Consider the following 26,917-nt stretch of genomic DNA (forward strand, 5'->3'; position numbering starts at 1 on the left):
TAAATATATAAAAACTATTATCAACATAAAATCAATATCAATAACAACTCTTTTAAACTAAATACTTCAAAGTAGTAATCTAATCACATTTTGTAACTAATAAAAATCTAATAACATGGCTCTGACTATTTTATATATTAAATTATATATTAAATATATATATATATATATATATATATATATATGCATTATTTTCATATGATAGTCAAACTACAATACAACAACATGCAACATATGGCTAACTAATTGATCAAATTTCTAACCTACTAATCAAGTATAAACATGTATAAAATCAAAGCCATATTTATAAAGCTTTTGAGAAGTTTTTTTACAAGATATATCTAATTAATCTACTTTTATCTACTTCTACCTAATTATATAGGTAATTATTAGAATAAATATATTTATTCATGATACATGCCAAAAGGTTATAAAAGAATGCAAACTAGCAAATAACCTTGTTTACAAAAGGCTTATGATCTAGGCATGCAATGCCAAAAGTTGAAAGATTCAATTTGATAATGTTACTCTTGAGGTGAAAGCAATTTTTATGTTAAGAAACTAAGATATTAACAAAGATATATGTAATTTTTTTTATTTATTAAATTATAGGATTTAAAAAGAAAAATAATCTTAAAACTAAGATTTTCATAATAAAGAAAAAAAAACTTAAAGACATTAGGACAACAAAACTATGAAGAGTCAATACACTCTTGCATTATCAAAAGAATGAAAGTACACAAATCAAAGTTAGATATAAGATTTAAATTAAAATGACTATTTTCAAATACAACAAAATTAGAGAGTCCTAAAATTGAACTAAAATATAAGAAAAATATTGATAGGAATAAAAAAAACCATCTATTTACCTTCATATATACTATCTAACTAAGAAGCTATATGGTAATGTCTAATAAGGCACATCACACTTGTCTAACTTACAAAATATATGTCTAACTTATAAAATAAATTTTTGTTATATACACCACATATCAAGTTGTCATAGACTTACATATTTACTTTAATAATTATATAGATAATATGAGTAGGTAGAAGTAGATAAAAATAAATAAATTTGATAATATTTTGTAGAGTAGCTTTAAAAACATAGTTTTACTTTTAATCATGTCTATAGATAATTGGTAGATTAAAAACTAGGCTAAGAAGTTGGCCACATGTTGAATATGTTGGCTACCTATGATACAAGCTAGACATGTGGTACATATATAAGAAGCTTGTTTTACAAATTTAAATATGTATCTTACAAGTTGCATATGTATTGGAAGCTCTATAGAACATTGCTACATAACTCCTAATTAAATAGTATATTTAGAGATAAAAATGAGGCCTTTATCATTTTTTTTAACTTTTTTTGTGCTTCTAATATAACTTCAAGTGCTTTTAGTTTTTTAGTCTTTAGCAGTAGTTGTTCTATTTTCTTTTGAATATATATTTTTAATTTTTTTTTTCATCTTTCTTTGAAAAATGTCTCACTTGTTTATTTACATTTTTTAAGTTCTTGTCATTGATACCAACTTATAATATAAGTAGTTAATATGTATAACATATAGCAAACTTTTTGACTATTTTTTTGATCTATCAATTGCTTAAAAATACTTATAAAGCAATATTTATGTCCATAAAGCTTCTAAAAAAATTTCTAAAATAATATTATCAATTTAATATATTTTTCTATATTTCTATTTAATTCTAATTATTTCTACTTATCTAAATAAATATAATAAAAGACATGGATATTTGTGATAAAAAATATTTTACTATAACAATTGAAAGAAGAGCAAAGATAGTTCCGTCAAGTCTTACAAACTTATATACCATGCAATATCTTTAATATTAGTAAAATTGGTATTTATTACTATATATCTTTAAATTAAATTTTAGAAACTATTGGTAAAAAAAAATCACAAAAAATAAGTAATGGAGCATGTCATGTTATTAATTGGTGCAATTAGTGATGAATAAAGAGAAAATTCTTTTAGTTCTTATAAGAAAATCAAAGAATCCAAGTTTTTTCAAATATAGAAATGTTCAATATTTTCTAATGTTGTACAATTACAATACAAATGAATGGATGAATTTAACATTTTTTTATAGATGGCTAACATAATTCAATCAAAAATTTATAAAAAAATAATAATAATAATAATAATAATAATAATAATAACCTTTTTACTTTATGATAACTTTATTATCTACTTTAAACACATTAAAGTTGTGCTAGAGTTTTCATATGTTTGATTGTGTTTTTTGCCATTCAATGCCACTACTCATCTATAGCTATGTAATAATAGAATTATTGCTAATTTTTATATATAACGTAAGAAATTACAACTTCAAAACATTGTGGCCAAATTGAACAATCTTCAAGACAATTAAGATTCAATAAATTTGCATAAGATTAACTTATATAAAGTACTCAAGTTTGTTGAAGGTGTAAAGAGAGAACTGAGTCAAAGAATAATTATAAATTAGTAGATGCACACATAGATATAGATATATATATATATATATATATATATTTTAGATAGTTGCAATTGACAACAATATATCCATAGCTATAACAACTATTTTCATATTTTGCATATGGATATTGCATTTTCTATTGCATTCTCATTAACTTTAATAGACTCGTCTAAGAGATTTTAGTCCTAATTACTGAACTAGATGAAAATAGAGCAAAAGATGGCATTGCCAATGAAAGCAATTATATTTAGATGCAGGTGGTTAAAAGAAGAAGCAAAGTAATTGGCAGTCAAATATTTTTAAATTAATTATAGTAAAAATTTTAAAATTTATAGGAATAACATAACAATTACTTGGAGGCTGTTGCACATAATACAACATCAAGCAAAGAATGTAAAAAAAACAAGACTTTAGATATGTAACTAAGTGATTCACTCGACAAATAGTAGATATAATATATATATATATATATATATATATATATATATAGATATACATATTATATATAAGTACACTTGTTATTGTCAACATTCTTTGTGATAAAATTAATAGTGACTTCATAATGTTTTACTATCTAAGTTGACTATATCCAAGATCATTCTTGGTGGCACAAACAGGAACTAACAAAATAGGTTGATTATAATCCAAAGTTGACTTTAATAAGATTAATTATAATAAAGATTGATTGTATATTGTAATACTACAAAAATTTGGATTGTATGACTTGTACTCATTGGTTTCCTAAAGTTCGGTACTACATGCTTACATTCTGAAATGTAGTATACAACCAAGTATTCATGATTCTTCCTATTTTGGCAAAGTCATACACCTGGTGACTCTGAACACCTTTGTCTTTCTAAATCTACTCAAGTCTCAAGTAAAACCTCCCGCATTTCCCTTCTTCCAACAATATCAAATTCAAAGCAACATATCGCTTCAATGATTGCCGAGGCTTTACACAACCCCACCTCCCTCGCAACCTTTTCAAAAGTTTTGATATACCACATCTGCGAAGCCAACAGCAGAGATGAACTTTGGCAGTAAATGTTGGTGACTTAGGAAGTTGGAGCTCGCAGACGTGAGGGGTTGAAAATCAGAAGATCTTCCACTCTGTGCACACAGCGCATTGAAGAATGCGAGCTGTTGGGTATGATGTTTTCAAGGGGCTGCGACGTTGGACTTGGCTTTGGGGGCGACCTCTTCACCCTCGTGTCCGGAGCTGCTGCCCTCCACCTGCAACCCCAACAAGGTCTCCTCCCACCTGCATGCTGGGCCCTTCCAAGACAAGTCCTGGCTCATGCAATTCCTGATCATTCTCTTCAACTCAAGGGCTCCGTAGCTCTTGACGGCCCTCTTCACTGTGGCTGCCAGCAGCTTGACGTCGTCTGGGTGAACTACTTCACAATCAACGTTGAAGGCTTTACCGACATGAAATCCTGTGATGCCCTCTGATACTGTATCAACAAGCCCACCTGTTGATGCCACAACGGGAATCTGTGCCAAACGAACGACATACAAATTTGTCACTGCTTTTTATAAGAAAACAAACAAACAAACAAAAGCGCAAAACCCACAGAAGGGCTCACACAAGTTCTGGGACAATGAAGAAATAATTCTTGCATTCAGTAGATTGTAACCATCGACAGATTCACGTACTGTTCCATAGCGCATAGCGTGTAATTGGATGAGACCACAAGGCTCAAATCGACTTGGCACCAGAAGAAAATCTGCTCCAGCTGTGATCAAGTGTGCTAAAGGAGTGTTGAACTTCACCACTCCTATCGCCTTGCCAGGGAACAAGGTATCCAGCTCCTCAAGCTGCTTCTCGAGATGTTTCTTTCCAGTCCCCTGTCAACCAAAGAAGCAAAGGGTCAAACCCTTAAACCAAATGTTCCAACATCATTTTATACTACTGTCCAAACGTCAATAGGACTCTTATATGGCTTTGAAATCAGAAAAGCGATCAGAGAAAACCACACATACCAGCACAATCAGTTGGACATCATCCTTCAGAAAATCTTTGACAGCTTCAGCCAATATGTCAGATCCCTTCTGCTCTTCCAGTCGTCCAATAAATCCAAATAGAGGAACGTCTGGCCTAATTGGTAGTCCAACCTCTGCTTGCAACGCCGCCTTCAGCTCTGGTTTCGCTTCGAAAACCTTAACAAAAACACGAAATCCTCCATGTGTTTCAGTTCTTAAGAACAAAGCCCATGAACTTCAGAACGCGCCAGAGGAATCAGATTAAATGCATACTTTTTGCATGCATAGGTTATACCGTGTTAATGTCGTAGGGGGTGTCAAGGTACTTGTCGGAGGAAGGATCCCACTCTTGCACATCCATCCCATTGCAAATTCCTACGATCCCTTGCTTTCGGACTATTGAATCGAGCTCCACTCCTTTGTCGCTTCCAGAAGCAAGTTCAGAAGCATAGTTGGGGCTAACTGTCATGTTCAAATCCGATTCCAAAAAGCCAGCCTTCATCCAATTGATTTTGCGGCCTTTCACTGGTTTCTCGTATCTGACAAGCATTAACAACGTAACGATCAATGACCATGAAGTTCTTGCACCACAATTGTCTTTCCATTTCTTTTCGAAGTCCCACATTCAAGAGGAAACTTGCCACAAACCACTGCCTTAACCCCTCGGAGATTGCTGTTGAATGACGTAGTAACGTTTTCTTTTTAATATCTTCAAACTGTGAGTGTGCGAGAGAAGGAAGTTACCCATCAATGAAATCAAATGAACTCCGGAACTCGTCTGACAAGCCGAGTTTGTCAAAGTCGCCAAAAGCAAACCTTCCTTGGTACGCTATATTGTGCACACAGAAAGCCACCTACCAAAGAAAGCTCCAAATTGTTTTACAAGGATTCGGTGACATGAAATTGCACAATATCAACATAAACCTTACTTCTTCTTGAATCTAAAACTATGGAATCAAAAGTACACCTAGGGGAAATCCGAATAGTTGCTCCACGTTGGGAGCAACATGATATGTCTAACTTTTCTAACATCACATCTAATGCTCTTAATCTGTCGTATCACTCACCTTGGCATTTTGAAATTGTCCTGAAGGCTTGTATGCGCTCTTGAGGTAGCATGGAAGAAGAGCCGTATGCCAATCGTTGGCCACAAAGACAACATTCTCTCCTGTAAACGCATTTGGATTGAGTATCACATAACTTCATGATATCGTGCATCCAAGTTGAATTGTCACAACCCTTTGCCAAGCGATAGCCTACAAGCAATCAGTCAAGATACTCCTCTTCGAGTTCGAAGATTTACCATATGGACCGCTAAAGAACTCATTGCTGTCAAGGCTAAGTATCTTGGTGGCTTCGATTGCCGCCTGCAAGTGATAGCATCGAGGAATTAGTCGATGTTAATAAGTTCAATGCCAAGACTGTAATGCAACGGTATTTCTTCTTGCAAGAATCTACCTTAGCAAGAAGCATAAATCGAAACTGGTTGTCATCATAGTCTTCTCCAGAGGTGGGACCATAAATTTTGCTACCAGTTTTGCCCCATACCTGCACCATGACTCATTAATCAGTGTCATGAAAATAAAACAAAAGAGAAGGAAAAGAAACAAATAGACATTACATTCAAAGATTAAGAAACCATGAAAATTTATCTCCGCATTCATATCTCATTGCTTCATTACAGCGCCGGGGTGGGACTTTTACAAATATCCCATTGCAAAGAGAAGCTCACCTTTGCAAGAAAAAGTGGATGGTCCACAAAAATTCGATCAACGCCTCGCTTGTGGGTGTGAAAAAAGTTGACCGTCTCTGTTCTGTTGCCAATGGTGATCTGGTCGAGACCCGCAGAGTTATTTGTAGCGATCGTATGATGTCCATTCAGTAAAAAAAAACAATTCCCTTCAACCAGGCCATTGCAATGCCAGCTTCAGCAGTTCAAGCAGAAGATGTGAAAGATATACCTCGAGCGGAGTGTTGGTGTCCCAAGCATCTTTGTATTGGTCATACCGGGGAGAAACAGTCATCACGCGATGACCACGAGCCTGGACTCAAATTTTAAGAAAACAAAAGCGAGACGATTAGATACTCCAACCTACTAGTTAAATCGAAAAATGAATAGGCTATTTTACAATACAATCATCTAGGTCATTTTCCAGCTCTTTTTAACTGCACCCACAACCCTAAGAATGCGTCAATTACAATTACATGATCTTCTTTCGACAACATATCCCTATGTTCAAATTGGCACGATACATTGGTTCGTATCGATTTTTTGCCTGCTAAAACTACAATAGAAATGGATTGGAGCCGTGAAATCGTCGATCAAACTTATATCACCTGAACGCACTCAGATTGCCTACATTCGTAATCAAAAGAGGCATCATCTGTTCCAAATTCCCTAAACACCATCGAGTTACATCGCCTGGTGATATAAGCAATGGATTCACACACATACTGTGTTGCAGAGATGTGACCGAAAGCTACGATAATAACCCCATCATTCATTCATACGCCCACTTAACAGCAGACCCCAGGACAGGACCTCTGCGACTCGGACCTAAGACATGCGTTGCAGGATGCGGGAATACAGGCAACGGTGTTACGAGCAGTCAATCGTATCGAAAACGCCGCTGCATCACACATCAGGACAATTCCGCAGCCGGCGCACAGAGATCCATGACATTCGAGAGAGTTCTGGAAATTACAGCAAGAGCCGGAGGAAGACCACCAAGAACATCACCAAGGCCTCCAGTCTTGCTCCATGGGGCGACTTCAGTTGAAACCAACACGATATTCATGCCGCTGTGCTTCTGCACAGCACTGCCATTGTTGGTGGCGGAGCACTGAACTCCAGACACAGGACGACGGCGTGACGGCACAGCACGCAGCCTCGCCTTCTCCACCAGCGGCATTGCGTGAGTCTGCCCAACACGGCGTATGGAAATGCTCGCACGAAGCCCATGGAATGATACCATGCCATTCATTGGCTGGTCACATCTCAGAGCATCCTTAGACGACAATCGCTGCGCAGCGCTCAACGCTCCCCTCGCCACGCACACCTGCGATGACGCCATAGCCATCGCCATCGCTATCTTTCTGCCCACAGTGCGACCTTTACAATCCCCTCCTCAAAAAACAAAACAAAAAAACTCACAGACACCGTTCCTCTCCACGTCGCAACTGAACTCCCCAATTCGCAAAACAACGCCCCCACTTCAATTCCCCGACAGCACAGGTTTCAGCTTCCCTGCTTTCCAAAATGGCACTTCAGTAACGCCTCAAGCAGCGAAGAATGTAAACAACTACGTAACCACAACTCATGGATCCGTGCCAAGACAATAGATCCTTTACAAGTCGCAAGCCAGAGGTGTTCTGAGAACTAGATGATCGGGCAGCGCTGAGGGGAATAATAAACGATGAGTGGCGGGTCTAAACCCGGCAGACAGCCACCCTACTGAACATAGGCCTGGGCTTGGCAGCGCAGGGCCACAGCGTCGAAGATCGCTGGATGAACTTCTCCATCTCGCCAGTCAACGCCGAGACTGACGTGACAAACCAGTCTGTGTCGAAATCCGTCCTCCCGCTTGCAGGCAGCCGCAAGCCGTTGTATGATCAGTTAGTCACATCGATGAAAAGCGATCGTGCAGGGGATGGAACTGGTAATGTTGGAGTTGCGTCGAGATTGACGATGGTTCACTCGGCACGCCAGTTTGCGCCGAATCCTCGCCCTGTCGGTGTGTAGGCTCCATTCGCCGCCAGCTTCTACCGCAGGAGCGGCGTTTTGGGTACAAAGCTAATGTTTAGGTACTTGTGGGCTATAACAAAGCTTATTGCTATTTTACTCTATATTTGGATGTGACAAAGCTCTTCTAAAATATAACAATTGTCAGCATGGGCAACATTATTGGCGAAGAAGCAATTGATGGCATTGAGGCAACATAGCAAGAACAATAGTATTTGAAGCTTGATTATCTTAGAAGATGGTTTTTTTTTTAATATTTATTTAGAATGTTAAAAAATAATAGAATATAATAAATTTTTAGAAGCAATTTTGGATGTAAAAATGTACTAACTAAAATAAAAAAAATGATGAACCAATGATATAAAATTTTACTACTATAATATATTAATAATAAATGAGATAATTTTAAATAATAAGGTAAATAGAAATAAATATAATTTGAAGTAATTTTTTTTTTGAAACATTTAAGGAAATTATGCCTTGTATGCTAAAGATTTAACAATAAAGTTCAAATTTAATTCTATCCAATAATTTAATAAGTAAATTTGCAAGTATTAATATATTATATTTTAATTTTACCTTCTAGAATCCTTTTACAAATAAGATGGTGATGAATTTCAATGTGTTTCATCAAAGTATAAATACAATAGATTTTGTGCAAGTTTAATTGTACCTTAATTATTACAAAACATTCAATATTTTTAGTGATCTATTTAATTTTAAAATAATATATTTATTTTCATAAAAAATCAAGATAAAACTTCTATTCATATACTTTAATTTATTAAGTAATTGGAATAGCCAAATACCTTCTTATGTACTATTACTGAACATGTGCCTCAATCTGCATTTGTATATCCTTTTACTATGCAAGGTCTATCTTTATGATGATAAATTCTATAATCTATAATGTGTCTAATATATTATAAGATATGTTTTGTTGCCTCTAAGTGGCTTTTTTCTGGTTTAGACATGAAGCTATTGACTTTGCTCATAGAATAAGCAATGTCTAGTCGTGTAATAATTAAATATATGAATTTTTCAACTAATTGACAAAAGAGTATTGTATTGCATAAAGAAGATTGCATGTTATTGACTAGAATTAACCCTTCTAGCAATGGTATATGTATAGATTTGTACTCTAATATTTCAAATTTTTACAAAATATTTTTTGCACGTTTTTTTTGATGAAAAAAAAATTCTTTTGGATGTTATAATAAAATCAATTTTTAAGTATTGTCGAATAATTTCAAAGTCAATTATATCAAAAATTCTTTAAAGATAGTCTTTTAATCAACTAAAAAGCTTGATGTTACTTCCAATAATAAATAAGTCGCCTATATATAACATAAATAAAATAATATCACCATTCTTGAGAAAATAAAATATATTTGCATCAAAATTACTTCTAGTCATGTGTATGTCTCTTTTTACAATGTATATCTTTTTGTACCAAATCTTAAGTAATTTTTTTAGTCACTAGATGGATTTTTTGAATTTCCATACTATTTTTTTTTTTTTTTTTCTTAAGATTAGATAAATTCCTTTTGATTAAGTCATAAAAAGTTCTTCTTTACGTACATTATTTAAGAAGGTTGTTTTAACATCTATATAATATATAGTCTAGCCATTAGTTATTGCTAAAGGTGTAGCAATTTTAATTATAGACTCCTTAATAATAAGAAGAAAAGTCTTTGAAAAATCTATGGTTCTTTTTTGTTTGAATCTTCTTGCAACTAATTTTATATTCTTCTTACCTGATTGATTGTAGATTTCAGGTTTCAACTTGAGTATCTACTTCAATGATATGAAATACTTTTCTTGAAATAACTCTTCTAATGTCCAAGTATGATTATTAATAATAGAATTTATTTCCTCTTCTACTGCTTTCTTTCAACTTGAATAATTGTAAGTTTATATAAAATCAATGTTTTTACCTTATGAGTCAACTTCTTAACTTTCTTTATAATAAGTATTGTAACTTTTAAAATTCAATTGATACAAATCATAGTCTTTAGTTGAAACGTAAACATAATAGTCATCTGATTTAATGTATATTTTCCTAGATTTCATTGATTTGCAAAGAAGAAGAGTGATTGTGAGTCCCACCAATGGATCTTAATTGATGGATTGATTAAAAATATAGTATTGAGTCATTTAATGAGATAAATACTAAGGTTAGAGAGTCTTTTTGACTATTTATATAGTTATTAGAATTTAGAAGTATTTATAAGTATAAAAGTCTTATTAGAAGAAAAGTTACAAAAATGGGGTCTTAGTAAGTCTTGGAGGCAATTATCTTAGTTGGTTTAGTATTTTTACTCATTATTGAATATTAATGATTAGTATTTGAGACCAATTTCTATATTAGTTTCATATCTACATGTATTACTTACAAAAATCCTATCAATGATTAGTTAATAGTTAAAAGAAGCATGAAAAAGAACTTCATATCTTTTAAGTTATGTATGTAGAAAATAGGATTTTTAGTGGATTTAAATTGATTTTATTAATATAAAAAATTTAAAAAATAGAAAAATATATATTTTATAGATTTTATTATTATAAAAATATTATAAGATTTTTTAGAGTTTATTTAGAATTTATTTAGGATTTTTTTATTAATTTTTAGAAAATTTTTTAAGACCTTGGTAAAATTGAGTTTTACTAGCTTGAGAGCCACTATGAAGAAATGAAATAAGATTTGAAGACTATACAAGGTCTAGAGGCTAATTGGGTATTTTTGAACACCATAGTAAAGTAAAAAATACAAAAAAAGTAGTTTTACTAGTAGAAAATAGGAGGAATAGCAGCTAGTGTAGTCCTTATAGGAAGAGAGGTACATAATTCCTATATGGGTTGTAGCACCTTGGATATAGGTAGGAAGATAAGACTAAGGCCTCAAGGCCTCTTTGAACGACCAATATACACTACTTGTTAGCCTTGGTGAGGCTTGAGGTCTTGATTTCTTAAGCAAGTTATCTTTGAGGTAAAAATTATTCACTTAACTTTTCTATTATTTATATTTTATCTTTAATCTATCATAACTTACTCATAGTAACTTGAAATTATATGAATTTTATACCATTAGAAAGATAAAAATATTATCTATTTAAAAATATATTTTTTATTTTTTAATTTTAGATTTTTTTAGATAAAAATCTAGTGAATAGACGGTGACTAGTTTTGTAGTGTACAATTTTTTGATTGTACTCGTTTCACTTGTCTTGTATTGTTCTTCTTTTGTTCTTGTTTATTAATACTTCTACTTCACACCACCAATTACAAGTAACTCTTAATTAAGGCCATCTTGTAATTTGAGGTGAGGGAGAAATTTACCCTCACAGTGATTTTAAGAGAAGAATCAATACTATGTTTATCAACACAATTTTGATCTATCACTCTTGATGCAAAAATACTTGTCATTGACTCAGTATCTTTTTTATTTTTTGTTGGCATTATTGTTATTTACTCAAGAAGAGTTGGATGATTTTTTTCTATTATATTATCAAATAATATATTGTAATTAATGAACAAATCAAAGCTTTCTTTTAATGATAGAATAGAAGTTAAGATAAATTTTGGATGGAATTTTTCTTTGTCAAAAATAAAAATTTTAAAAATAATTATTTTTCTTCTTGAAAGATTGTAGAAATAGTATGCTTTGCTGTATTTTTCATATATAAAATAAAAATATATGGCAGTAAGTTATACACCTAAAAATTTGTAAGTGAGATAAGTTAGCTTTATGTCTTATAAACATTTCCTTTGGAGTTAAGCATCTTAAAGCCTTTATTGGAGATTCATTTTGTATATAATTTATAATATTTGCAGCTTTCTTCCATAAGTATTTAGGTACTTTTATTTTGGTAATGATATTTCTTAATTCTTCTAAAATAAACCTATTTTCTCTTTCTACTAGACCATTTTATTAAAGACAATAAGCTGAAGTAATTTCTCTCCTAATCCCTTCTTGTTTGTAGTATCTTTGAAATTTGTTAGACAAATATTTATTCTTGCAATTTTTTTGTTAAAATTTAATTTTTTTGCTCGGATTTTCTGCCAACTTTTTGAATTCTTTGAATTTGTTATTTATTTTCAACTTCTCTTGTAAAACAATATAACCAAGTCTTATGTATGTTATCATCAATACTTGTCTATTAGAGTGAATACATGTCTACTAGGCCTAGAGTCATGAGAATAACTTCTTGTTTATAATACTTCTTCTTTTTAGTAAGTGAAGTGCATATAATATTTTTTGGCAAAACAAGCTCTTTATTTGCATAATATATTTCATACAACTTTTAAAGTTGTTTCCAAATATCTTGAAATTCAAGTATATCAATAATATAAGAAATAATAGAATCTTGTATTAAAGAAGTGATAATATAAAAAGTTCTAATACAATCTTAAATAATTAAAATTACTATATTTATATTAGTTTAAACTTATTATGTTGTGGTGTTGGCTGCAAGTATAGCAGCGCTAGCAGATGAATTTATAGACTCTTTGATATTGATAGGAATAGATGTAGATATTTTGATCAACTTTCATAAGTTTTCTTGCATTATGATCATTTAAATTCTATAACTCTATAGCATGCAGTTAGATATTCCTTTTAATTTCATAAAATTAGTAAAATTTGATACAAGTATATCTATAACTCTATAGCATGCATTTAGATATTCCTTTTAATTTCATAAAATTAGTAAAATTTGATACAAGTATATCTATAATTCTATACTATAGATATAAATATACAAAGAAATACATGAAAAAATCTTTCTTTATTCTCTTTGAATGACTTTACCTATTCAAAAAGTAAGTAATTCTACAATATTCTTATAAAAAGCTATCTTTGATATCAAATCAATATTCAATCTAAGTACAATCTTGTTGTATATTCATTTGCATAGAATATAATAAAAGATACATATATCTAAATAAGTAATAATTGGAAGAAAATCCTAACTATTAGATGGATGTTGGCACCGCCAATTAATCCTAATCCTAGCAAGATGAATGTTGAATAAATGTTTTTATATTATTCATTGAAATGCTACTATGTATATTATTTTTATAGCTATAATATATATAAATCTAATTTTAAGATTAAATTTAGATCTTCTTAATCCTATAAAAATAGAGATTATAATATATTCATCCAACACTTCCATTTATTGCAATGTTATTACTTATCTTTCTTTTTGTTCATGTCATAAATGTTTTATAGAAGCTTTTATCAACTTAAAATGAAAAAAAGGATTCCATCATTATATCTCCTTTTCAATTCTTTGATAGAAATAAGTTCTTTTATTTTTTTTTATTTTTTTATTTTTTATTTTTTATCTTTTTTATTTTGTAGAATTCTTATCATTTTTTTGTTTTGATTATTTCTTGAATCTTATGTTGAATTTTGATATGTTTATATTTCTTTAATCTAGGATTTTTTATATTGACATTTCTTCAAGTTTTTTTATTTCTTATTTGGAGACATATGATTCTACTTAAAGGTCCTTTCATGTTCTATATGCCTCTAAAATCCTAAGTTTTTTCAAGCTCAATTCTTTTGTTGTAGATTTTTATAAGTTTGATTCTTTTGTTGTGTATTTTAGCAAGCTCAATCCGTCTATTGTGTCTTCTTTAATATTATTTTTTTTTTGCTTCTATTGCCATAACTTTAACAATTTTGTATAATATTTCATCTTTATTGAAAATTGGAATAATTCAAGTTAAAGATTGTACCTCTTCTGACTTGTTAGTAGCCAAAATTAACAAGTAGTTGAGCATCAAAATTTCTAAGAAAGAATCAATTGAAAAAAAAGAAGAATTAAAGATAAAAATTAGTTTTTTAAGTGAATTATTAGTTGACATGGTTGATACTTTAATTTAACCTAAGTTGATATCAGATACGGAAGGTATAGATAATCTCTATTAACTATTATTTTTTCTATGAATTGTTTGTAAAGCTTAGAAGGAATAAATAAAACAACATGAGAAATAGAATTCCTATGCTAAAATGGGTATATTAAAAGAGAATCAATTCTTTATAAATTGAGATAGTTTGCCTTTTAATTAATATTATTAAATTGTAAGAAAAGATATGGGCACTGTCATATTATAATTATTTATAATATATAAAAATTAACTAAAATTTATAATATATTTATAAGTGTTGATATACTTTAGAGTGGTTAGTAGATTAATTTAAAGAGAGTTGATGTAAGAAAATTTATTTTGAGGTTTACCTATATTAATTATAGTGTTTAAAATATATATGATTTAAATATTTAATATAAAAATTAAGGAGAAGATTGGAGCTCAAAGAAGAAGATCCAAACCTCTAGGAAGCTTCTTTGGAGGGATGAAGGCAAGGTATAGATGGATGAAGGCTAAAAATAAAGATCTTAATCCCTATTGGTCGAAGGCCATGACCAATGGGCATTCAGCAAGCTATCTGCTACCATAACAAAGGTTTTAGTAACTTCAAAAGAAGCATTTGAGAACCAAAAGTAAGGGTTTTAAGGTTTAGAATTTGGACTACAATTTTTGTGAAAATTTTAGAGGATTTGGAGTCAAGATGATGAAATTATAGCCGTTTGAAGTTAAGGTATTCTTTAAAGATATACTATTGTTGTTTTGAGGATATGAGGAGTTTTGTGATAGAATTTAGAGATCAAAAGATGCAATCGTAAGGATGATTTTAAGATCTACATCTTTTGCAAAAAAAATTATATATTTAGAATTTGTATGAAGAAATTATAGAGCATTGAAGATTGTACATATAATTTAGAGGCAATAAATGATTCGTTTTGTTGATAGTAATGTTTGGAGCTATAGCTTGAGTTTGCGGATGAATTTTTGGCTAATTTTTTTTGAAAGTATGTGTTATTAAGTTAAAAAGATATACATCAAATATTTAATGGTATTTTATTACTTATTTTGTGAAATATAAAGAAGTTTGTACATAGATATATGTAAGCAAGGATTTGAAGCTAATATTAGGATTTTGGCAATATCTCAAGATCCATAACAAATTTGTAGTTGAAATTTGTTGTTGTAGTTTTTAAAAGTATATCAATACTTCATTTAAAATTTGGATTTTTTTAGATATTCTAAAAGTGAGATATGAGATATTGAAGTATGAGAAAAATTCACCTTAAGGATATATAAGGTTTTATAATATTTTTATCACATTTTTTATGATCTTTGGTACTTAGGACTTATGTATTGATGTAATTGCCTCTATAGGGATAATTATATATATATATATATATATATATATGTAGTATTTTCTTTATTTAAAGGCTTAGTTTAGCATTTAGTGACAACCAGAAGCCTAACACTTTCTTAAAGCAAATTTTCTCTACCTTGACAATACTATAAAAATCTAGTCCAAAGGTTAGAAGAAAAGGAGTTTTGTATATGGAATTTAGATGTTTATTTTTTGTACTTCTGGTGTGGAAGCCTTGTTACATCATTGTATTCATGTAAGTTAAAATAGTATCAATTTTTTTAAATAAATCTCTATTAAGATGCTTTGTAAATAAATTTACAAGTTACTTTGATGATACTATATAATTAAGTTAAATATTTCTTTTATCAATTTTTTCTCTTATATAATGAAAATACATTGCAATATGTTTTGTATATTGTGTGATTTGCAGATTTATTGCCATTGTCATAAAAGCTTTATTATCACAATGGATTATCATTGATTTAGCTATTGTCTTATCTAGGTTGCAATCAAGTATTTCTAGTAAAGAAAATTTGCAAGTTATTAATGACATCTTCATATATTTAGCTTTGGAAGAAGATAGCACTATTGATGATTTTTTTTAATAATCAAGTAATTAGAATCTTTCTTTGGCAAAAAAACAAATTGTATTATTGATTTTCTTTCTTCCAAATTCCTTGTCCAATTACTATCTATGGATTTTAAGTTACTTTGTGATGAAATTTTTTCAATATAGAATGTTGTGTATCAAAATTTTTTTGATATATATCAATATTCTTTTTGTGACTTGTATGTATGATACTTGAGATTGTAACATGAAGCGGCTAATTTATCCAACAATAAAACTGATGTCAAAATAGATGTGGCAAAGATGATGTAATTTATTTTTTAAAAATTAATATTGTATAGAATTAATATAGTACTTATTTATATTGATAGCTAATTTTATTTTTTTTAGCATTAATATCAAGATTAGAATATAGCCTTGTAGTTTAAAATATAAACAAGTTTGCTAAGCATAGTCATTTTGATTGAAAAATATTTCATTAGATGTTTGAATGGATTTGGTTTTGAGATATAAAATCGTTTATTCTTTATTTAATTCTAAAATTTCAAATTTTGACTCAAATTGATGTTTTAGCCATACAATTTACTTATTACAATTTCTTGTGAAAAGTAGATCATTTACATAGAAGACAAGCATAATGATCTTGTCTTTCTTAGCTCTCATATATAAGTTGTAATCTCTTTTTATCTTTTTAGAAACTTTGCTCTTTTAGATAAGTTCAAATTTTTGATATCAAGCTTTAAGAGTTTGTCTCAATCCATATAATACTTTGTATAGGTGGCATATTTGGTATTTTCATCCTTCTATTATAAATCATTAGGATTAGATTATATAAACCTCTTCTTGCAGATTGCCATATAAGAAGGTTGTTTTTACATCAAAGTAGAATAATATCTAGCCTTATTGGGCAATTATAGCTACCAAAAGACAAATTATGGTCTACTTAACAACTAAAGTAAAGGTATCTTCAAAATCTATTTCTTTATTTTGTTTAAAACTACAAGCAATTAGTTTAGTTTTTTACTTGAATATATTGTCATACTTTTTGCTTCACTTTGTATTTTATTGATATTAAAACTTTTTTTATTGATAAGTCTATTAACTTCTAAATTTTATTTTTTAGAATCAAAATCATTTCTTCTTCCAACTTAAATCTCCATAATGGATGACAAACTACTTTCTCAATAGTTTTTGGTTTATAAGATAGGTTTAAATTGCCTACAAAATAATCTATTAGGCTTTGTGATAGTTTTGATATTTTTCATAATTTTATTTTGTATTTTTTTATTATTAAAGAAAGGTGATTTCTTAATTTTAAGTAGATTAATAGATTCATTCAAATTTGAGAACAAGTTGTAATTATTAAATGCATCAAAAGTTGATCATTTATCTTTGGAATTAATGATAAAGTGGTATAGCATGAAATTCAATCTTGATAGTTATTGTAGTGTAGGCCCTTCAATATGGTAGGAACATCACTATTTGTTGTTGATGGTAAAGTGGTTAATAAGATACCAATCAATATTATTGAATTTTGTTGTTCCATAGTTAATTTTGGAATAAATGGATCTTTGTTTTTGTTGTTTTTATTTGCTGTGAGCAAATGCTAAAAGAATGGAGATAGAATTGATGTCTTAAATGTGATTTCAGTAGAATTAGTTTTGAAGAGTTTTGACTCATCAAATACAATATCTTTAGTTATTGCTATTTTGCAATCATGTATTTAAATTTCATAATTTTTAGTCAATTGGTAATTTATATCATCACAAAAACTTTTTTTAAACTTCTCTTATAGCTCTTGTAGATGTATAAATAAACATTAAAGAAAAATAATATCAAATAATCCTCTTAATTTTTTTATTATTTTTATTATGGAAGCTTCTTCTAAAGATTGATTCCATTCTTTTTCATCCTCAAACAATCCCATTTTTAAGCATACATTCTTAAAATTTGGTTGAAACAATGTATTTACAATATGTATATCTTCAAATAAATATGAGCATATAATATTATGTAATATTTAATTGACTATGTCTTTTTATTCATATAAAACTTTTATGTTAATGTAAGTATAAAATGTATATATGTTTGTATATATTTTATATATTAGCAGTAGTAGTCATATATGAGTCTATTATTTGTATGATCAAAATACAAGACAGAGACTCATATGGAATAATGCCTCAATAAATATCTTTATTTTTGTATGTATGTTTGTTTGTTTGCATATATATATATATATATATATATATATTATTTACTTGCTAATAGAATAATATCCAATTCGACAACTTATTATCTAAATTTTATCCAATTATTATGAAGCTAAGTGCCATTTTAGAATTTTGTTTGGATGAATAATTGACATTCTAAGAATAATGTTTTTGAAAAATTAGGAATATAAAGAATAAATATACTATATTTTACTATAATTAGTAATGATTTTTTAAAATATAAACCATGCTTGGTGAGTATCATGAGATATTTGTCTTTCATTTCTTCTTTTTTTTATTATTTCTTTTGAAAGGCTTTATATAATAGAATTGAAATATAGTCTAAATAGAGTTTTTTAATTGGTTGGCTACACAAGGCAAAGGCTTGAGTTCATTGGGCCATTTTTTTTCTAATTTATTACTAATTTTAAGTATTTATAAGTTATTACTAATATTCACAAATAAAATGCTACTTGATATTTTAGAACTAGTTATAAATTATTTTTATAATATCATTTAAAATCCTGATATAATTGTAATTATAATATTTTTTTAATATAAGATTATAAAAAAAATTAATATAAATTAAATTTATCATTAATATACAAATAAACATCTTTTTAATTTTTTCAATTGAATATGGTAATACTATATTTCTTGATTAGAAAAATATAAATAGCATCAAAATTAATAATTAAATGATTCTTCAGGATATAATTGAATATTAACTATAATTTATTATAATTATATTTTATTTTAAAGATGGTACTTTCAAATCAAAATTTAATAATATTTTTATTATATTTAATAAATAAATTTAAAAAATTAAATAGAAATTTATTTTTCTAACTGTCAAAAAATTGAAGATAATTTAATACTTGATTGAGAAAATTACTAAATTAATTGATTAAAAAGGTATTTGTTATAGATGAAACATTTTTTTTTTAATTTTATTTAGTCATACAATATCCATGTGTCTATAAAATTGATAATATTTTCTATTATCATCTAAGTATTTTTCTTGCATAATAATAAATTTTATTTAAAATCTTAGGATAATAAAAAGTCTAACATAACATTGTTTAATACTTAAATAGTTAATTATTATTTAAAATAAAGAATTTGTTAAATATTTTTAAAATATTACTTTAGAAACTAAACTAATAAATTTAAAAGAAATAAATAATAAATATTTGTATTTTATAGATATTTTTGATAAGGTTCTTTCTACAAAATTATATTTTATGTAATTGTTAGAATATGGTAGTATTTTTTTTATTAAATTTTTAATTAATTATAATACTTTAAACTTAAAATATATATATATATATATATATATATATATATAATACACCTCAAAGTTATCAAATTTTTCTAATAAAAAATTTGGAACATATATTTAAGAAATTTCAGACCTAAAAGTCAATTTTATAAAGGCATGATTTAAAAAATTTACCAAGATTCTTGGTTTGGTGAAGGAAAACTCTTATTTAAAAGTCTTGGCCTTTGAATATAATACAAAGTAAGAAGTAGCCTTTAAATAGACCAAATCAATTTTTTGTTACAAATCTAATTATATCAACTGATATCTTGATCAAAAAAATTATAAGAACTATATAATTTTTTAGTTTTTTATTTTTTGTAAGGGTTTTTTGTTAGAAACTTTTAACACAAATTCTTATTTCTTATATGAAAACCAATCCTTGAAATAGGTCTAACAAAAATTCTACGAGACAATGCTATTTATGCTCTGTAGATTAAAAAAACGTATTATACCATATATTTTACTTTTAAGGCCTCCAGACAAATAAATTTAAGTACAAATCCAACCTAATAAGACTTCTCAATTTCAACCAATTTAAGGATTTATAAGCTATGTCCTGTCACCTTTTCTTTAACTTATAAAGCCTTATAAAGTTTTTCTTATGTCTTGAAATATAAAACTACAATTTGTTTCAACAAATATATTTTTGTAAGTTGCAAAACAAGATATTTTCTTGTTATGTGTATAGTACTTGGTCTTTATCTAAGAATTTTTTTCATAGACTTAAATAAATATAAAGACTACCAAGGTGTGTTTAATGAAAAGAAAAATATTATATCTCAGTATTAATTTTACAATAGTACAATTGACCTTTAAAAAATAATTTATTTATAGTTTAGATCAATTTACAATCTGTTATAAAAGAAATTAGATATTATAAATATTTTTTTGATAAAATCTTTAAAAATAATTTATTCAAACTTTATAGTATCATTCATGCACACCAATGAAAAAAAATCGCTTATTGCAATGATATATATATATATATATATATATATATATTATATTATATTATAATACTTAAGAAATTAGCCATTGTTAATAATTATAACTTATTTTATGATAGTAATGATAGTTAATCTATTAAATTAAGCTCGGATCTATATTAAAATGTATTTTTTTTAAAACCATACAATCTAATATATATTAAAAAATGAGACAAATAAAAGAACATGTTCTTAATTAAGTTTTAATGTTTTAAATATAATTTCTTTCCATTTAAATTTACAAACACGAAAAATTATTTTTCAAAATTTATTAAATGATATATTTTATAAATACATATATTTGTTTTAATTCTTCATTTTTATAATTTAGAAGTATTTTTATGTATTCAAAGGAGAAAAAAAGAAAAAAGAAAAGAAAAGAAAAGAAAAGTAAAGTATAAGCATAATTTTATTATATTAAGAAAATCATAGAAATAAGGTCATATATTAAGATAAATAAATATAATAAATACTTAATAGTATATTAAAAAATTCATCTCATCAAAAATATAATATTTTTTTTCTTGATTTGTATATTTTATATTTTAAAATATTACATGTCAAACTACTAAATAAATCCTTTGGAATTTTAAAATATTTATGGTTTGAAAATCAAGATGAAGATTTAATAAAAAATACATGGTTATTTTTAAATAAATAGAAAATTATAAAAAATTTGGTAATCTAATTTTGGAAGAAAGTCTTGATACTTGGTGTTATTGTTGGAAGTAGATATTATATTTAATAGTATTGTAATAATATTATTTGAAGTTTATTATAAAAAATTTCATGATATTTAGTTACTTTGATAGTTGTTTTGCCTATGTTTAAGATGTGACTAATAAATCAGAATACCTATCAACTATCTTTGTACAAAGAATTGATTAAGATTTTTAATAAATATTATTTTTCTAAATATTTTTTATCTTATAAAAAAACTTAAAATCTTAATATTCTTTATATAATTATTCTAAAATAATTGATAATTATAATGTCACATATACCTAAATTACCTAAGTAAATAAAATTTTGTATAAATATGTAGAAATATATTAGATATATATTACCATTTTCAAAGGATATTTAAAAACATATTAAATATCTTCAACTTCTAAATTATATGATTTTTGGAAAGTTTTAAATCACCTTTTTATTAGCTACTATATGTGGAGACAAAACTAAAACTATTAATTTTTTCAATACCTTTCTTGTAATTTAACCCTGGTTTAAGATTTTTTATTTACTTTAAATTGGATTTAAACATTCTACTATTTTTTTACCTAATAATCATATATATATATATATATATGTATTTACATTAATCATAAATAATTATATTATATATATATATATATATATGTATAATATAACATATATGTATAATATAACATATAATTTAATATGTTTTACATAGTATTTTTAGATTCATGTTTTCAATTAAAAAAAAAAGTGTATAAATAAATAGATATTTTGGTTGTTTTTTAATTTTCTTAATTTCTTTTGTCCTAATATAGATGATGTTTTAAAAGGAAGTTGAATCTATACTCCTCTTTCAATCTTACAATATGTAATTCTTATGTTTAATAAAAAAATTTAACTCATTTTTGAATATGTATATTTTTTTTAATATCTAAAATTCATTTTGAATTTACATTTGTAGACTTGGAAATTCTCTAACTATCTTCTCCTATTTATTTTGGCTAACAAAAATCACCACAATTAACCAATCATCTATTGGCTAGAAGTAATTACAATGTGTATGTCTTTATACCTTGTGAAAAAATATATTTTCAACAATTACTCTCAGAAATTGCCACGTCAGCCCTAGACACAACCCTAAACCAAGTGGCATTGTTGTGAGCTGCTTTATCACACTCTTCTTTACGGTGATGAATTATACAGTGTGCCTGCCAATTAGATTTCTCATTCTAGTGATGATCTCATACATATATACATACATACACACATTTACACAGAGCTTTTAAGACGATCCTTCTTCCGAGAGAAGGAAACATTCAAAGTCGAAGTCCTGGTGCATAAAACTCAAGATCTGTGCTGTTACATTGTCGACAATAGCCCTTTCCCCTTGGAAATTGAGCAGATGGGTTAGTTTGCCAGTGTCGGTGATGCTTACAGCAGGAATGGAGGACCGGAGGCCTGGCCGTAACTCGGACAAGTATCCGTGATGCCACTCGAATCTAAATGTGTGTGTTAATGTCTCATGTGCAGAAACTGAATGGTAGTTTTGTAACTCTAAAGTAATTGCTCCTGTGCAGTTACAGTTCTTCGATGAACTCAAACTATGGATATTGTTAAGATCGTCCGTGGGGTGTGGCGGGAGTGGCTCCCAGACTTCGAGTGTAGGTTTTAGGACCTCAGGTTTTCGGGCTGCTGATTCAAAACAAGCCACTGTTTTGGGGCATGGCCATGCGGTAGAGTACAATAAGAACAAAGGAGCTGCGAGAATTGTCGACACTTGATAAACTGTGGAGTTCAAGCAGTGCTTCTTCATCACCATCTTATGAAACAGTTACGAAATAAAAGTGGCAATTGTTTTAGACAGATGAAGTTCGATGTGCACCCACATTGCTGTTGACGGATGGGAGACCCAAGTTGCTTATGAGACGAATTAGCTGATTTTACCACCCAGGGAATTGAGATGATCGTTGAAGGGAAGTAAAAAAAACTTAACGCCGTTCGAACGAGTTTCGCGAACCAAAGAAGACTGGAAACGAGAGGGATGTATGCATGTGTGTACACAAGCGCATTCACACAGATATATATATATATATATATATGTGAGAGTGTGTGTGTGTTTGTACAGATAGATATCCTCCTCTGGTTACATTAAGCTCAGGTTCTAAACATTCAAACATGATGCGATGCGACACATCAACTCAACGTCAACTGGATGTCAGGTTCTTCTAGAGACCTGAGCTCCGATGGTGTATTTTTACCAGTCCACACGTATCTGAATCGTGCAACAATAGACTCAGACCAGGGCGGTCTCACTGCATGCTGACTACGGAATCCAGACCACGTGAATGCGAGACATGCACTTAAGCATCTGAGCTGGACATCCAGTTGAGATACTATGTCAACCACGCTCCCAGATTTTTTTGCGGGGTCACGGGCCGCAATCAGAGGAACGAGTCCTCTTCTCAGTAAGGCAGCCGCCTCTGCATCTGGATTAGTGGATCTGTGCTAACGCTCCGATGTAGGCGGTTCTCGAGATAAGTGTATCCTGAACTGGGCAAGGTGATCCAGGCATTACATTGTCATTTCTATATTTTGACTTGGTCATGTATCTACTGCTGCAAGCTCGACGAGGCCGTGGGTCGAAGCTGAACTTATTGTCGGGAGCATGCCTGGTTACGGCGTTCTAGTGCTATAATTGGTACTCAGATACTTATCAGCCGCTCTAGAATCCTCCACTCTGAATTAACAACACAATTTTGTGGCTGAGGATTTAAATCTATCCCGTAAAGCTTCGACAGTGAGAAAGGCTGCTAAGAGGGCCACATGGGGTGTGTTGATTTCAGCGCTAATTACATCTGATCCTCAGGACAACGGTTTTATTTTAAAAGTTCGTACACTTTCAAATGTTTATATGAAGCACTGAGATGTGTGCATGATTACCTGTTTTATTTTCGTTTCTTTTTTGATGTTGTTTCTCGAAATGTATGCCAATCAATTGTAATGTTGTAGTTATGATATAGGCCATGTTGAATTGGTTTGTAATGATTTGAAGTTGTAAGGATTGCTTCACACTATGACTGTTTGGTCAAGCTAATCTTGGACAATTCCACATGAAACTAGGAAAAACGCCAATATAGAAAGTCTATTTGAATACAATAAATATGACTTTTTGCTTGTCCGTTTGACTAAGAATTGGGTTTACATTCTTGTCCGGCCCAATTTCTCATTGAGAAGGGTAACATGTTAATTGTGATCAATGTTTTCCACTAAATTCCATACACAATGTTTTTACTCAGCAAAAAGTTTGGAATTGTAAATAGAAACTTTTGTAGTGTTTCAAATTTTCTTGCAAGGGCTCTATGAGTGCATTGTTTAGGCTGAGATGTCAGCATTTTAGTATATTTGTTTAAAATGATGAATGAGATAATAATTTCCAGCTTCCTTCAAACACCCTAAATTTCTCTATACATTAAATTTCCCAAGTAACCTTTCAATGAGTTTAGAAAAATCAAATCTCTACAAACATCAATCATTCAACTTCCACAATATGTAGTCGAGGTGAGCAACAGGTTTTCTGAATATATTGATTCATTGACAAGCAATGTAGCACTTGAGAATTATGCCTTTAGAAATGTCACAATAATGGACAGCATAGGTTATGGACACAATTGAAGCTCGTGAAAAAAAAAAAAAAAAAAAAAAAAAACAAACAAACAAATCTGGGCTCCATCATCCTTTATATTCAGACCTGCTGTCCTCATATCTATTTTCAATAAGCAGTTCAATAGATATATAAAGAGGCCATTTGAATTTTACTCTCTCCCTAATTTTTCAATTATATTTTACCATTCTATTATTATTGTCCAGCATGGTTTCTTCTAATTATTTAGCAGCTAAAAGATTGTAAGTTCAAATGAAAACATCAAATAATAAACCCTACTTAGAGCATGCAAGGCATGAGACGTTGTAGACCATACTAACACATTAAAAATTACTCATATGAATATTTTGGAACAAAAAATAAAAATAAAACATATATATATATATATATATACACACAAACACATATACAGACATTTATAATGAATTTTACACCAATCAATATGAAAAAGTTAAACTAAAATATTTTTTTTGATATATTTTTTGTTTCATTCATGTATCACAAATAAATTACAGCTTGAATGATTTGTCATCAATTTCAAATTTATATGTCCGTGAATACTCTTGCTCATCTAAGTGCCTTTGCATTGAGAGCCATTCTCTAAGGTTTCCTTTGCGCTAAAACAAACACCTTGTTGTGACATTCTAACATCAACTAGTAGAAGAAGAAGATCAGAAGAAGAGAATGATTATGATGGTCCAGTCCTTTAAAAAAAGCCATTCATAGAGAATCACCATGTTGGTAGCATCCCTTGTAAACAATATATATATATATATATATATATATTCTTCCTGTGAATAATTTTGAATTTCTTACAAATTTCAACTCATAACATGACTGAATTTTATAATTATTTTCTAATAAAATTTATTTGCATGTACATCCTTCTATAAATACCTTGATATAGTAAATTTATGAATTATGTTGTTGCATTCCAAATTTGATCTAATCCTCTTTAACACTTTCTCATAACATTCCCTGCAAAATCCTTCAAAAGCTTCATCTCAGGCTATTCTACATATCTCATCTATTGATTAGCTCTATCAAAGCAAAAAAAAACATAGTAAAAAAAATACTACATATTCAATACTAAACTTTGTCAGAAAGCACTAACTATGATGCAAAGAAATTTATAGAAAATAATAGTAATAATAATAATAATACTCACAACGTATACATAGATGAACTTATTTTGAATCATGTTGTTCTTGTTTGTTTGTGTCATGCTGGTGATAGTAAAGAATCCTTCACCACCATTAAGCTTTGTTGAGCTTGATTAACAATACCTTTTTTTTTTTTTTTTTTTTTTTCTTTTCTCTTCGAGTATTTTTGCCCATTTGGATGTTTTCAACTCATCAATTTACATGCTACTTTAGATTGTAGGTAGCTTGATAGCTTGAATCACAATCCTTTCTTTCCATGCACCAATTCATAAATCTTTCAAGAAGAATAAGTGAATCTTGCCCTCTCTCTTGATTTAGTCACCACATAGCTAGCAATGTTGGCTGATATGATTAGGAGGCAAATTAAGCAAGCATTGCATTGTTCTTGATATCATGTATTTAAACATAATCTTTTGATACAATCAACATTAATATTTTTTTGTTAAGGCCCTATGAACTCAACTTTTGATTCACTTTAGATGATACTTTTTGATAAAAATAATGAGACATGTGGCAAATCTAAGAGGATTTTTATCTCTTTTTGTTTATCTTGTTAATTTGTCCTTCCAATGCTCCTCAGACCCCTTCCTTTGAGTTGTTTTATATACGAGATGACTTGTTAAATAATTTATCCTAAAAAAATAACTTATATTAGATTTATCACCAAAGAATATATATATATATATATATATATATTAGAGTATTGAATATAAAATAAAATCAAAGATTTATTCTTAATGCTATCCAATATTTTACTTTGTAAGAGACTAAAAAATTACAAAGCTAATTTATCTTTGTCTTATAACGGTTTTTAGTAAAAAAAAACTAGTTATTTTTTTTATAAATATTTTCATATA

The 26,917-nt window shown here is 28.7% G+C and overlaps 1 protein-coding gene across 2 annotated transcripts; it reads right to left on the minus strand.

The window, feature by feature from the left end:
- Positions 1-3,117: 3,117 nt before the first annotated feature.
- LOC112273956 (granule-bound starch synthase 1, chloroplastic/amyloplastic) lies at positions 3,118-7,999 on the minus strand. 2 transcript variants are annotated; one of them, XM_024503055.3, is made up of 11 exons: positions 7,173-7,999; positions 6,429-6,509; positions 6,200-6,298; positions 5,926-6,015; positions 5,771-5,834; positions 5,535-5,635; positions 5,212-5,321; positions 4,763-5,006; positions 4,468-4,644; positions 4,141-4,332; positions 3,118-3,978 (listed from the first exon to the last, which is right to left on the minus strand). In XM_024503055.3, exons 1-11 carry the CDS (start codon positions 7,551-7,553, stop codon positions 3,643-3,645), a joined length of 1,875 nt encoding a protein of 624 aa, XP_024358823.1. In that variant the 5' UTR covers positions 7,554-7,999; the 3' UTR covers positions 3,118-3,642. The 2 variants fall into 2 exon arrangements, with proteins under 2 accessions (XP_024358823.1, XP_024358824.1); XM_024503056.3 differs by lacking the exon at positions 5,926-6,015 and having other exon boundaries at positions 7,173-7,689.
- Between the last annotated feature and the right edge of the window lie 18,918 nt (positions 8,000-26,917).

The sequence above is a fragment of the Physcomitrium patens genome, chromosome 21, assembly GCF_059467195.1.
Source record: "Physcomitrium patens ecotype Gransden chromosome 21, ASM5946719v1, whole genome shotgun sequence".
NCBI lineage: Eukaryota > Viridiplantae > Streptophyta > Bryopsida > Funariales > Funariaceae > Physcomitrium > Physcomitrium patens.

Excerpts from the sequence above, each read along its gene's own strand:
- LOC112273956 (XM_024503055.3), bottom strand. The coding sequence starts at position 7,553 with ATGGCGATGGCTATGGCGTCATCGCAGGTGTGCGTGGCGAGGGGAGCG. Across the intron at positions 6,016-6,199 it reads ATCCACTTTTTCTTGCAAAG|GTATGGGGCAAAACTGGTAG; the intron begins GTGAGCTTCTCT and ends GTCATGGTGCAG. Across the intron at positions 5,322-5,534 it reads GACAATTTCAAAATGCCAAG|GTGGCTTTCTGTGTGCACAA; the intron begins GTGAGTGATACG and ends TTTCTTTGGTAG.